Source organism: Neltuma alba, unplaced genomic scaffold, assembly GCF_004799145.2.
Source record: "Neltuma alba isolate B1F8T4 unplaced genomic scaffold, ASM479914v2 tig00013594_pilon, whole genome shotgun sequence".
Taxonomy (NCBI): Eukaryota; Viridiplantae; Streptophyta; class Magnoliopsida; order Fabales; family Fabaceae; genus Neltuma; species Neltuma alba.
Window position 1 is genome coordinate 1 of NW_021637791.1, and position 15,528 is coordinate 15,528.

Genomic DNA, 15,528 nt, shown 5'->3' on the forward strand with positions numbered 1-15,528 from the left:
AAAAGATTCACACACGTGTGTGGGGTATGTGGAATCAAAGTTATCCACAAACCCTACTTACAGATAGCTGGGCACACGTGCGGCGTACACGCACGCATATGTATGTATGTATTAGAACCGCGGTAGTATTTGGACCTTTTCAAATGTTGAATCTTATATTGCATTAATAAATTAAACTTCCTTCTTGGATATAGCTGAAACATAATAGCTTAGACATTGCATGTTCTTTCTTTGCTTCCTCTTTACTTCTCCATAATTATTAGCTTTTTGGAATGAAATTTGATTAGTCGTTTTTACCTAGCTACAACACTGTTCGAAACTACCTTTTTTTTTGGTTCATGATCACATTAATTACCAAAATTAATCTATAACTGAATGTACACTAACATGTGCGCCATTGCAACCAAAATTAATCTGTAACTGAATGATCACATTAATTACCAAAATAACTAACGTCTTGCAATATAAATTCGTGGGAATTGAAATGTATACTACATGGATCTGATTGGGAAAAAAAGATCATATTCCAGGATGGGATTGAGAATTGCTTGGTCCTAACTCTTATTGCGATCATAGTTATATATAATTCTTAGATAGTCATTAAAATTTTTTTTTTTTTGCTGGCCAACAATAAAATCACCAAAATTTAACAACAATGAAATGTAAAAGACATCCTTGTAAGCTGCATAGGTCGCAAAATCTAACACAACCCATAATTATATCAGACAATTAATCAAATGTCATAATAACCACACAAATTGCAAGATAATTTTTTGAACAACAATTGATGGGTCCCACTAAACTTGTATGATCACATAATCAAGCCTCATTCAGCAATAATGGACTCGTGAAGGCAAAACAAAAAAATGGATCGCGGACTGATGCGTAATGGCATTGTCAACAAAAATACGTCTTCGATCCATGGGATCCAGTGATATTTAATACTCCTCCGATCCTTAATATAGGACCCATTCTTGAGTTGATTTTTGTCCTAAATATAAGACCTATTTTTAAATATTTATCAATTTTCTCTAAATTACCCCTATAAATACTATCTCAACTATAATCAAGTGGAAGAGGGAGATGGGGTATTAAGAAAGATGATTACGGTGTTTTAGGAAAAATGTGTCACTTTTCTCATAATTACTAACTTACCTAACTTCCTTAATCAATCAAATGTTAAATGGGTCTTATATTAAGGACCGGAGGAATATCAATTTTTTTCAACCTCTGCATTATCGGTTTCCATCCTACATAAGAATGATATCAATTTTGGAATTTTACAGAGGGATCTCGATGATGATGTTCTGTTAGCGATGATCTTCCATGTTGCCAATATTACTTGGAAAAGAAGTTACAAGTACTCTAAGTATATATCGTAATACGCGTGTGTGTGAGGAGAAGAGTACCATAATGAATGCCGATTACACACGAATAGAAAATTGAAATTGAAGATATTGAGCAATAACACTACAAACTACAGAGCAGCAGGATGGATATGGTACAGCCGTGTCCATACAGATTTTGCTTTTTTCTTTGGAGTTGTGATTCTGAAGCTAAAGAAAGGCAATGTACATTTTGTACATAGCAAGTCCTTTAACTGATTGATATATATGAGGTCAATTAGTTGGAAACGGTGACGTTTGGCACCGAAAAAGCCGGCAAGTCCGGATAATTAAACAAAGCAAGAGCTTAGGTGCGTGGGGCACATGCGGGAAGGTCAGTCCCATCGCCTTCATCGCCACCAAAGTCACTTGCCAGCCTCATCAATACAACCAATGAGTAATAACTAGACTATTCTTCTCTCTCTGCGTCTGCGCACCCACATCCTTCACCTCAAAGTTGATTCCTTGTACGCTTTCTTTTTCTTTTCCAGTCAGTCAGTCATAAACGTCTGGGTTTTTGGTTTTCTAAAGCAGCGACTTATAGTTTATTCCTTCTTTGCGGGCAACATTAAACGCCTCTAAAACATCCACGTGTCCGATTCGAAGATGCAGGAATCACGGAACACGGCCCCCTCGGTGTCATTAAACTATTTATGGTTGGCGCATATACGTATGTAAGCAGTGTTACATCTCCGAGGTAGGTGCTATTCATCAATTTGATTCATTCTCTGGTTTATATATATACGCAATACATTATTTTCCACTCTGGACCTGAAGAAGGGCTGGGTGTTGCAGAAACCAACGAGTCGAAGAAGGGATATGGAAGGAATGAATGTATTAGTGATATTGATAATGGGACTGTGGGCAGGAGGAGCGTATGCATACAACCGGCCACCGCCTCGTGAAACACTGTTCATCCCTCATTCCCATTCTGATTCTTGGCCCCAACAGGTACGTGCGAACACCATCCCTCAGTACACCTCTTCGATCATCGTTTCTTCTCCTTTATGAACAGAATTAGGTTCCTATTAGTTATCGATCTGAGAAGCTGTATGTTGAGGTATGTAAGTTCTGGAGATGGACGAGATAGAATTGTTTCGGGTACTGATGATGAGTATAATTGGAAAGGTGGGAGGGGAGAGGTTTTTGGGGCGCATCAGGAAGCTAGTGGGTGTCTCTTTGCCCATTTAGTTAGTGTGCACGTCACAGACGCTTCCAGGCATTGGCACGCAGGCAAGTGGATGGCGCCACGTTTCCATTACCTCCCATCTTTTTCTCCATATTATTCATAAGTTCGTTTTTTCGTTTCCTGCTGCTGCTTGATTGAGGTGTTGCCGCTGATTTAATGGTGTGTGTGTATTGCGAATACTTTCTAAATGCACTTTCGAATTAGGTTCTGCTTACCCGATTTAATTTTGGTAATGTCTATCGTATTGAGCAATCAGTGGGCGGCATTATCATTTCACCATTTAACGCAGAATTCCTTCCCCTTTTAGGAATCGTTGAACCATCGTCCCCGTATCCTTGGTTGTCTATATACAGTCAGACCCGGCCTGCATTATCTGATTCTATTTTACTTTTTACCTACAATATCCCTTTTAAAAAAAAAAATAATGACGTTTTAAATAACAAATTCTCATCCGACCAATTATGATTGAAAACAAAAAAAAACTAAAATATATTTTAATATGAAACATTTAAATTGTTTAGATTAATCTGAAAATTACTTCAGCTTGTTTCCTGTAATACGAGGTGCTGAGGTTTGGATATGAGATTGCAGGTGCACATATCTGTGGTGGGGCAAGACCAGATGAGGATATCATGGATTACAGAAACCCCTACCCCTGCTAAAGTACAATACGCCGCTTCCCCTGACGCCGACGGACCCTTGGCCACCGGCACGACCTCTTCCTACCGTTACTTCCTCTACAAGTCCGGTCAAATTCACGACGTCGTCATGGGTCCCTTGAAACCCAACACCCTCTACTACTACCGTCTGGGAGATTCTCCCCAACAATACAACTTCACCACTCCTCCTTCTCGATTTCCCATCAAATTTGCAGTTGTAGGTAATTACCTCCCTAAAACCTCATATATAAACCACCATACTCGGGGTTCAATAGTCATTGTTATAAATTTACAAACGTAATAATAATGCAGGTGATCTTGGACAGACCGAATGGACAAAGACGACGCTGCAACACATAGCCAATTCAAACTATGATATGTTGCTGCTACCAGGAGACCTGTCCTATGCAGATTACATACAGAGCCGATGGGACTCGTTTGGTCGCTTGGTCGAGCCATTAGCCAGCCAGCGTCCTTGGATGGTCACTCAAGGAAATCACGAGGTCGAGAAGATCCCGGTGGTTCACCGCAAACCATTCACAGCGTATAATGCCAGGTGGAGAATGCCGTTCGAACAGAGTGGGTCCGACTCTAACTTGTACTATTCCTTCGACGCTGCCGGCGTGCACGTCATCATGCTTGGCTCTTATACCGACTTCGATTCTGGTTCTCCACAGTACAAATGGCTTGTGGGCGACCTGAAAAAGGTGGACAGAGCGAAGACACCTTGGCTGGTGGTGCTTCTTCACGCTCCTTGGTTTAACTCCAACGCTGCTCATCGGGGTGAGCCTGAATCCTATCAAATGAAGGCGGCCATGGAAGATTTGCTTTATGAAGCTCGCGTTGATGTTGTTTTCGCAGGCCATGTCCATGCCTATGAGCGTTTTGTGAGTTGTTCTCTCGTCTCATCTTATCCAATCCTATTCCCTGTCTGCTACAATTATTTAACGATCTAGCTATCTGATGATTTTGTCAGACTCGAGTGTACAGAGACAAAGCCAATAGTTGCGGTCCAGTTCATATAACCATTGGAGATGGAGGAAACCGTGAAGGCCTCGCTACCAAGTAATTAATGAATAAGCTTCTAAGCACTTTTCAGACCTTGCAAAATGTTATTTTGTCAGTATACTGTTAATAATCTATAAGGCAACCAGGATATACTACAAACCTAGGAATATATAATAATTAATAATAATGTATTGTTGGGTGGTGACAGGTTTTTGGATCCCAAACCAGAGATATCAATATTTAGGGAGGCGAGCTTTGGGCATGGAATATTGGAGGTGGTGAACGCAACGCATGCGTTGTGGACTTGGCATCGGAATGACGACGACGAGGCTGTCCCCTCTGACTCATTCTGGCTCACAAGCCTCTCCATTGAACCTGCTTGCGAAGTCCATTGATAATAAGCGTAATTATAATATGTAGTACTTTCTCCGATATATAATACTTATAGTGTAATTTATAAAATGGGTCCCATATTTATGATCGAAGAATACTTAGCCTGTGACCCATGGGTTTAATGTTCAGCTGTTTGTAGACGATTTTGAAGGATATTAATTAGTGTCAATTAAATGATAAGAAAATAACTGCCTTAGATGTCTCATGAGCATCAGATGATAAATATTTCGAAGTTCTGGTGTGCTGTGATGTATGTAAATTGAAGCTTTAAGTGAGCTACTGACCTTTACCTGCTGAACTCCATGCCATCCTTTCCATCTGAACTAGCTTTAGGTCCCACATTAACTCTTCCAGCACAGGTTTATATGCCTTTAATTTCGAAGTCCGACCATTAACACTTAATTCTAGTAATCCTTGCTGCGCTCCAACTTGATATAAAGAATGTAGTGGCTGCTCACCAATGAAAACACATAGACCCCACACAGCTCATAATGTATTAATTCGTTGATATCTATCAGCAGTTTTATCTGTACTCGTCTACAAATCAGTTAGTTGTCAAAACACAGTAAAATATAATATTTACTTTTATTTAGACTATTCAATAATTAAAATAACGGAAAATATATAATAATGTATAATCTTATACTTTTTGGAGTAAATGTTTATAATTATGACACGATTATTATGACTTCTTAAAATTAAGTACAATTAATATTGTTTTGCCTATTTTTGTAATATTTATTACTAAGATTATAATTATCAATCAGATACATCAAATTAATTTTTCAAATTATTCATTATAAATTTTAAATAATTATATAATGAAATAATATTGAAATACTACTATAAATTCTAGTTTGTGGTGCTGATAAATTAATCATAATATTTTGAAAAGACGTATTTATCAGCGCTTTTGCTTTTATCCACTAGGAATATGTTGGAGTGATTCTTTGGTTTATTCGTGTAGTTTGACTTCTGAGAAATTCCCTAATTTGGAAGTACATATCCTGTTTGAGCTTCCATTGTTTGTTTATGATGTAATTACAAATTACAAATTAAATTATAAATCCACCTTTAATTTGTTTCCTTTTCCTGTTTGCTCCATCTTCCTTTCATCTGAATCTGATAGCTGAATAGGGAAGTATTCCGATGAGTCATTATACGATCAAATCAGCGAATAAGTGACATTTATTTTTTTTATTTTCCTTCTTAATTACGGGGAAGGATAAGAAAAGCGCTTTTACTTCTATTAGAGGATCCAGTATGCTGAATTAGTATTTTTTTATGTGTATCCAGCACCTTAAAGTACCTTGTAGTACATTCAACACTTTGAAATATCTTTTAGGTATGTCCAGTATTCTGAAGTATTTTTTTTATATTGATGCCGAATGTATAAAAAAATATTTTTGGGTGCTGGACGAACCTAAAAAAACACTTGGAGGAGCTGAATGCACTAAAAAATACTTCATGTGGTGCTGGATACACTTAAAAAATACTTTAAAATGATGAATGTATCACAAAATATTTTAAGATGCTAAATATACATAATAAAATACTTCGGGGTATTGAATGTAGCTTAACCCAATATTTTATTCCGTTAGATCACATCATACAGATCGGAAGTGCCTATATATCAGCCTATCTTGTATATATAAGATTCCATGTTCTCTTGCTAATTAATGTCAGGATTTTATATTAATTTATAATTCTATGTACATATTAATACAACAAATTAGACGAAATCGGTTTATACTAAATACCAAGAGGATTCATGATTCCAAAACGTTAAATCGGTTTCTAATAAAAACACGTCGAAATTTAGAAGCTCTCCAATACAATGATTCTTTTTCTTGTACCCCTGCCAGCCAAGAGCCCTCCAAATGGTTCACGAGAACGGTTATCTGTATGTGAGAATAAGAAGACAAATAAGAGGACCAATAAATTACCGAGAGGAGCCATTTGAAAAAAAAAGGAATTTATTAATTAACAATAAAAAAGAAGATTGACAGCTATGCGGGCCATTTATATAGAGCCTGGGAGGCGGGTTGTCGATCATGGAAGGTAGAATTTGCCTTGACGCTCGGACGCTGCGTTGGCCGCCGAAGAACACAAGAACCGACGAACACGATGGAGGCCCGATGGGCGAGTGCGGTGGTGATAATGGTGGGATTATTCGGCGTCGTTTTGGCCTACCGTCGCCCTCTTCCTCGCCGGACAATCTCCGTCCAACCTTCCATGAATGACGATTCTGACACGTCGCCTCAACAGGTACGCACTCATCATGCTCTCCAAACTTCGCCGTTTTCTGATCGCTGCATTTACTCGCAATAACTCACGGCTATTCCCTAGAAATGAAAGTTTGAAAACGGAGGTTTTTTTCCCCTTCATTTTAAAATTTTGGCTTTTTTCCGATGAACCGAACCTGTACTGTTTCATGAGGTATCCGCGCTTGTTGTTTTGCCAGAGAATTAGATTTGGGTGGGTGGGTTTGGTTGGGCGGAGGACCCAGTAAGTTGGGTTACCCATTGTCATCTAATTTAGGACATTAGTGAGAAAATGATAAGGGTGGCTTTACGCGACTGAATCCACTGGTTCTAAGAAACCTACTCAATTTAGTTTCATCTGACGACGGTCTGACCTCCGACTGTATCAAATCCGGAAACTCAAGTTTGTTGTTCCAAACAGCGTCTATTGATTCCTGCTTCTGCACGCCGAATGTTCTTGCACTCTTCGAACCATGGGACTTATCAATAATATGATTTCACATAAATTTATGTAATACTGATTTTACAAATACTACAGTTGCAAAATTCGTCAATTCACACAATTATAAGACATTTATACCAGACATACATTTTTAAGTGGAGTCTCAGTTTAATATTCTGTATCTGTGGATAATTTGTTTACACCTATACCAATATTAACATAAATCACATTATTTGTAAATCATAAATATTATAGCTCATTTTTATTTTATGTTCTGCGCAATACATACGACTCACATCTAGTTGCATGGATTTCATCCAGTTCTTTGAATACATTATTTTTTTTAAATAAATAAATCGCAGGTTGTGAATATTACAATTTATTTTTGTAATGCACAAGATTAATTTGTGTTATATTTCACACTTAATTTAAATTTATTACTAATTTTTATCAGATTATATAAATATATGCGTGTTTGATGATCCTTGAGAATTACAGATGAGGCCGATAGGCTGCTTGATACATAATTCTGACTTCATAAATAAGGCAAAAGATAAATTTATTTACTCGTTAAGCCCAAAATAAGTTGGGCTCCAGTGATGAGGACTCTGGGGACGTGGAGTGACGTTTTTGTGTGTTATTGGGTGTGTTTTAAGATAAAATGGGTAACATAATGTCTGGGGTGATCATTGTGCAGGTGCATATATCTCACGTGGGCCCAAACAACATGAGGATCTCATGGATCACACAGAGCCCAACCCCTGCAAGTGTTCGTTACGGTCCTTCTGCTCAGGCCGACGGTTCCTCCGCCACTGGCTCTGCCTCTTCCTACACCTACTTCACTTACCAGTCCGGCCAAATTCACGACGTCGTTATCGGCCCTCTTAAACCCAACACCCTTTACTACTACCGTCTGGGTGACTCCCCTTCCTCCCCACAATACTGCCTCAAAACCCCTCCTTCTCAATTCCCTATCAAATTCGCCATTGCAGGTCAGCCCTCTGCTCAGTCCCCTCTTCCTCTCCTCATTCTCCATTATTTAGTATTTATTGTGTGTGTTTGCAGGTGATCTCGGCCAGACGGACTGGACTCAATCCACCCTGCAACATATAGCTAATTCAAGCTACGATATGTTTCTGTTGCCTGGGGACCTATCTTACGCGGATACTATGCAGCCTTTGTGGGACTCGTACGGTCGCCTCGTTGAGCCATTGGCTAGCCAGCGTCCTTGGATGGTCACTCAAGGCAACCATGAGGTCGAGAAGATTCCCGTGGTTCACAGCGAGCCGTTCACAGCCTACAATGCCAGGTGGAGAATGCCCTTCGAGCAGAGTGGCTCCGACTCCAACTTGTACTATTCTTTTGACGTTGCTGGTGTGCACGTCATCATGCTCGGCTCCTACACCGACTTTGATTCTGATTCTGCACAGTATAAATGGCTTGTCGGCGACTTGCAGAAGGTGGCCAGGAACAAGACGCCTTGGATTGTGGTGCTTCTTCACGCCCCTTGGTATAACACCAACACTGCTCACCAGAATGAGCCTGAGTCCTACGCCATGAAGGCCTCCATGGAAGACTTGCTGTATCAGGCTCGTGTTGATATCGTTTTTGCAGGTCATGTTCATGCGTATGAGCGCTTTGTAAGTCCCATGTTTCCCAATCTTGCCGCTCGCTTCATTCCTTGGCTTCAAGTGCCGTTTGTTTTTCACCTGATTTAACTTGCTCCTTAATAAACTCTCTGTACAGACTCGAGTCTACAAGGACAAAGCTGATAATTGCGGTTCAGTGCATATCACGATAGGGGATGGCGGCAATCGAGAAGGCCTCGCCTCTAAGTGAGTCGATCTTTTGAACATTTTAATTAAAACTGTATTTAATTGGGTAAATGGCTTTTTTGTTATACAACATTAAGATGCTGAGTTGAGTTGTGGGTTTACAGATACATGGACCCAAAACCAGAGACATCGCTGTTCAGGGAAGCTAGCTTTGGACATGGGATCTTGAATGTGGTAAACGCAACGCATGCACAATGGACTTGGCATCGGAATGACGACGATGAGGCTGTTGTCGCTGACTCTATCTGGTTGAATAGCCTCTCCACTGTGCCTAATTGTAAAGTTTAGCACCACATCTACACATTCTCATTTGAAGAGATCTGCATAATGAGGCTCGTCATCACCCTGCGAGTGTGATTATTCAATATTTAAAATGGTAGTTGAAGTTCTATTTTCGTTTTGCTGTAATACCTCAGAAGGAATATATAGTATATACATAGATGTGATTAGAGCATGATCAATATAAGTTATTGATTACGGGTCCTATGCAAAAAAATATGGTGAACTCAAAATAAAAATAGTAGCGCGCGCGCACACACATACGCGTATGTGTACGTGTATAATATCAATCACATTTGTGTGAAGTGCCCATCTATCTATTGTGATTCTGTCAAATCACGTACTGATCAAAATGTATTATTCTATATATTATACATATCCATAGAGATTGTCTTGATACCAATGAGGTACGTACGAACTACTCGGCAAGTTTTAATTTTTATTAGGCTGAAATGACGATTATGGGACGGTGCTCATAATCATTTACCAATGCCGTACGTAGGGCTCAGTTTTTCAGTTAAAATATTAGTTTTGTTTTACAGCAACTACCTGTTATTGTATAACAGAATGTAAACCGCAGACCAAACGGTTCCTGTGAAGTTGTTGTGGACCAAAAGGGTAAAATAACTGTGAATCAGTTTAATTTGGAGCCTCAATGCAACTTCGTCCAACAAATCATCACATTCTTTGCTTTGCTCTTCCTCTGAAAGTAGAGCTTTCTGGCTTTCCAAATTCCAAATTCCCATCACAAAGCTTCGTGTCTTCCAATGACAACTTGCTTTCTGGCTTTTTTTTTCCTCTTCTGAAAAAGAAAAGTTCTGAAGTAGGAAAATGCCATTGATGTCAACTGACTTTCCTTCTCTGCTGCTTCACTTATTTTATTTTTTTAAAATTAAAATGGTACATAATAATTAGATAAGGTTACTAGTAAAATTGAACCCGCACCCTGCATGTTACTAGGCTAAAATACTTTGTTGCTTTATTTACCGGAAACTGTCACTCTCTCCAATGATAGCAGTATGGTACCGTGGTCCGTCGAGTTGTGCAGATGCTAAGACGGATAGGAAGGGCTGAGTGGCGCTACGTCAGCAACACTTCATCAACGAACATATAACAGAATTTGCCACAGAGGGACCACGTTACAGTGTCACATAGCTCAGTGATTCAATTTAAAAAGAAACGAAGACTTGATTTTAATTAATAATCAGACATGGGGAACAACTTTTTTTTTTTTTGGGTACTACACATATAGCTATCTTTTTATTAGAGACAATCTTATTTATAATATTGTCATATACTGAATGTGAGTATCTCTTCTGATAAATATTTGAACATTGGTTTATTATTACTAACTTTTTCTACTAGTCCTTTTTTTTTTTAGAACAACCTGTTAGTACTTTTTTTTGGGTCTAAAACAGAGACCAACCTGTTAGTTCAGCCATAATATTAATGGCATCTTGAAATGCAAGCGAACCGGTATTTATTTGGGCCTTGATACCAGATTTAGATACCTGTATTTTTATCGGTCAAAACCGATACCTGTATTAATTTTTTGGGCCAAGAATTACTGCTCGTCCTGCTAGACCATACCGATGGGTCTACTACAGACACATTTTTCCAAATTCAAGGTCTTTCAATTCATCATTTTCGTGTTTCTTGCAAGAAGGTACGGCATCTAATAATAATTTTATATAAATTAATGAATTAATTAAAACAAGTTATTTCTTGCAAAGTCTTAAAATTATTTTCAAAAATCATTAATTAAAAGAGTTTGTTGAATTAGTCCAGAAGCTTTACGGTTAGACAGAGATACTGAGCAAAAATAATTAATACTACAGATAAAATATTTTTTTGCCATCGTACAAATAAAATATGTTATATTATTAAACATGATGAAATTTTTTATGATAAGCACTAGAGGGAGTTTTTCATAAAGTCTTGTATTGGTCACATTTGTTGCAAAAATAATTTTGAACATTTTTTTGGCTGCTGTTTATAGCAATCACGGAATATCTTTTTCCCCCTCGAGTATAAATTATTTTTAATTAATGCACACTTACTAATAAAAGTAATTAAAAGCATTAGATTTGTCATAAAATTTAAATTATTTCTAATATTATATTTATTAATTACGCTAAACTCTAATATCATATTAATTTTTATTCTCTCTCATTATCTTTATTAAATATGAGCATGTATAAAAAATATTTAATATTTTTCAAAACTATCAAATGCCTCGTAAAATGTGTACAACATTTTCTTAGTAAAGATGTTCTGCGGATGATACCAGACAGAGTATCTTTGTGCATACAGGCAGCTACCAGCTGAGGTGGGATGGAGATTAGCTGCACGGCATGAGAGAGGAAATCGTCAACCGCAGTAATGATTATGAGCGGAGGATAAGATTAAACAAAATGACTGTTTAATAGTACTAGATTATATAAATAACTTGTCATTAATTTTTTAACGAATGAAATATTATATATTAATGGACTTGCACTGTTTGGAGTTGAAATTCTGAGCGGAGGTGGCGTTTAAAAGGCACATTTGCCACCTTGTATGCGTCCTAAAACAGCAGCAGTTTCCTTTTAACACCATAACGATGTTGCTGGAAGAAGTCAAATGGGCTGACGTGCTTCTTACCAACAGCACTTTTGTTTTTTTAAACGCTGATGTGAAGTTAAATTTTGGAAGTATACTAATCACATAATAATACTTGTGATTTGAAGTATAAGAACTAAATACGAGGTTGGTTTTGATCTTACATATAAAATCTTAATTTATTTTATACCTCTAAATTTATAATTTGTTCCAAAAATATCCTCATTATTGATTGTGCGTGGGGTTTCTGTTATGGAGTAATTCCAGGAGGAAAAAAAGAACGGATTGAACTAGCCAGTTCAACAGGAAAATTGATGAACTTGCTAATGGTCTGATTTTGGTTTGAATGTTAAATCGGGCATGAGTTGGACCAGTATCAAATTGGGAGGAAAAACCAGTAAAAATCATTGTGAACCAATGATGAACCAGTTTGGATGATTATGCTGCTATTGGTCCTATTTTTTTTTCATTCAACTCATAATATTTCAGTCATTATAGATTTCAATGAATTTTAATGATCATTTTCGTATCAATGATTATTAATTCCAGTCATCGATGAATCGTAACAATCAAATTTTTAATATTATTATACTTTGTTATTGTTACAGTCAAACTACTATTATTATTTTTATTTTGTTATTGGTGACTATTAATATTATTATATTTTATTATTTTGTATTAAATTATATTACATTTGGTCCTAAATATAAAAGTTAATTGACTAATTTGAGTATATTAAGAAAATATGTTAAGTTAGTTATTTGTAATAAATATGTATTGTTTTTCCTAAAATATCCTTACTAATCAAATTTATTAGTTAGAGCTACTATTATTAGAAGAACTATCTTTTAAAAAAAGAATAAATATGAGAGACAAAATAGATTGGAGTCTTATATTTATAACTAAAATAAAAGTTAAGCCAGGTTTTATATTAAGGATAGGAGGTAGTATTATTTTGATATAACCGGTTTAATCTTGAGTTGACCTTGGTCCGATTCATTGACTATTGAACCACTATTTTAATTAGTTTGGTATTTAATTAATTTTTTAATGTCAGTAAATTAATTATCTAATTCTAATCTTTCAAATAAGATGGGATAAAGGCAAGCCTGGCCCCACCACGGATGAGACATATTAAAGCAGGACGAGGATGATTCCTTCCTCCTCCTTGCAAGCTACTACTTTACTTAAGAAGCTATCATCAAACTCTTAAAAATATCCTTTTTTCTTTTTTTTTTTTTGACCAGCAACTCTTAAAAATATCCTGATGCATGCTAATTAAATTAATCATGTGCACGCATATATCGCTTAGAGTAGGTACGCATTTACGTGCTTTGAAGTAAAACTATTCGCCAATTTCATAAAAATTCGAAAGGGAGATTTCTCTGAGGTTGAATAGCCCAGCACGTCAAGGAACCCGGGATTAATTTGAATTTCGGTCACTGTTATCTCTTTGCTGAGATCCTTCCTAGTGGCCAAGGCACAGCTTGTAAAGCATTTATCAACAGGAGATAATTTCATTAGTAATGAGTCGACTTATAAGTCATAAAACTATGAGTTTGAATCTATTATTAATGTAAAATTCTTATCATTGAGTTATCTGTAATTACTTTCACAAACAATTTTTAAGTCCAAAAAAATGTTACAGTGAGAATATGACAAATAAATCTCCTGGGAAAAAGAAGAAGAAAGACTCAAGGATATAACATGCCATAAATTTACTTACAGCGAAGACGAGAGGGTTCCACAGCTGTGGTCCCCACCTAGATCCCCGGTACTGAGTTCAATCAATAAAAAAGAATTATAAACTCACGTGTAGGGTTCAATGCACTTACCGCCAGTAATAATTAAAAACCACCAAATTAGTATTCGTCATAAAATAAATGATGAATTTCTTTGATGTATGTGTATATATATATATATATATTTTTTGCTGAGAAATGAAACTGGATGAATGATTATCCACAATAAATAATGATGTAAAAATGCATCATTTGACAGCGCGGGGAATGGGGATTCAATTCATAATGCGAAATCATGAGAAACGAGCTCACAAAAGAGAGGGGCACAGGAACCTTGAAAGTCTTCCCATCTCCATGAGGTCATGCCATCATCAACCAGATTCGCCTCATTCAAATCAAGCAAACCAAATCATTCCAAAGCTTTTAAATTTGTATATACAAGTTAAAATTTAGAAAAATTTATTTATAAAACCTCATTTATAAATTATAAATAATATCTTATAATTGAGATCGTACATAGTATATCATATGGAATGGGAAGAAGTACGGGTATCCGAATTCAAAGGCGTCACGTGTGTGTGTGTGTTGGTTTTGGTCCTTCTTCCTTCCCCTTCTCTGCCTCGAGAATGCAATAATCTCTGCTTCTCTCTCTTATTATTGAAAATTAAAAATTAAAAAGAATAGAAGAAAGTGGATGGATGGGTTGTAATTAATTACCGCTCTCTCGGCATAATTGTAATTATAGAGAGGGCAGGCTGATGATGAAGGAGAGGAAAGACCGCATTCTTTTTTAATAATCTCTGGGGGGAATTTTGACCGCTGATGCTATTCATGAATGCCTGTTATAGAGGTGGCCATGCACAGCAATCAGTACTCCACCCCCCCCCCCCCCAACTCTCACTTACACTTATGAATCATCCCCTCACTGCTGCTCCTCCTATCTATCTATCTTAAATATAAATTCCAGTTAAGTATTTCTAAAAGTAGTTAAATTTGTTATAAACGTCAACTAATTCTTAATTTTGACATTATCCTTTATGCTCTCTCCCATATCATCCTTATTAAACATGAATGCAAATTGGGAAAAAGTATTTAATCCTCCTAAAATCATCAAATATAGTGTTAAAAGGATCAAAAGTGTGTATGCTCGCAGGAATAGGAGAAAGTATGAGTATGATAAAACACAATATAATTAGATGGGAGCTTAGAAATAATGATAACAGACACGGCGCTATATTTAATTGGGAGGGAAGGTGAAAAGGCCAGCTGAGTTTATTACTGGCGGGGAAGCCTTTCATTATTAGGCGCAGCATCATCATTGTATTGTTTCCCCCCCGATATTTATACGCATTCCCGCATTTGCCCCCCCCGGCTTCCCTTCCTCTTCCCCCCCTTGCACATTTACACATTTACATTATATTAATATTTAATTATTTTGTTGTTACACGTGTTTTTTTTTTGCCAACTGTAATTACACCTGTTGGCTGAAAGATCTTTAGAAGCATGTGTATAATTACAAGGAAAATCAATGAGTTCGGAATTTAATGATGAGGGGAGGATCTAGTGGATACCATGAGGGATGTTAATGTCATTTCCAATTAATAAATTTTATTTTTAGAATCTCTTGAAAATATTCCCGGCGATGTTAACAAGGTGGAATGAGTGTAGTTTTTCAAACAAAAAGGCAATATTTCCTACTAAGACAAACTAAATAAATAAAAGAAAAAGACG

At 36.8% G+C, this 15,528-nt stretch overlaps 2 protein-coding genes across 2 annotated transcripts; both read left to right on the forward strand.

The window, feature by feature from the left end:
* Positions 1–2,204: 2,204 nt before the first annotated feature.
* On the forward strand, positions 2,205–4,675 carry LOC114738491 (probable purple acid phosphatase 20). Its single transcript, XM_028926552.1, has 5 exons — positions 2,205–2,336; positions 3,166–3,454; positions 3,546–4,120; positions 4,210–4,298; positions 4,450–4,675. Exons 1-5 carry the CDS (start codon positions 2,205–2,207, stop codon positions 4,634–4,636), a joined length of 1,272 nt encoding a protein of 423 aa, XP_028782385.1. The 3' UTR covers positions 4,637–4,675.
* Positions 4,676–7,691: 3,016 nt separating this feature from the next.
* On the forward strand, positions 7,692–9,472 carry LOC114738492 (probable purple acid phosphatase 20). Its single transcript, XM_028926553.1, has 4 exons — positions 7,692–8,332; positions 8,406–8,980; positions 9,087–9,175; positions 9,280–9,472. The coding sequence occupies exons 1-4, from the start codon at positions 8,002–8,004 to the stop codon at positions 9,461–9,463; spliced, it is 1,179 nt and encodes a 392-aa protein (XP_028782386.1). The 5' UTR covers positions 7,692–8,001; the 3' UTR covers positions 9,464–9,472.
* Positions 9,473–15,528: the final 6,056 nt, after the last annotated feature.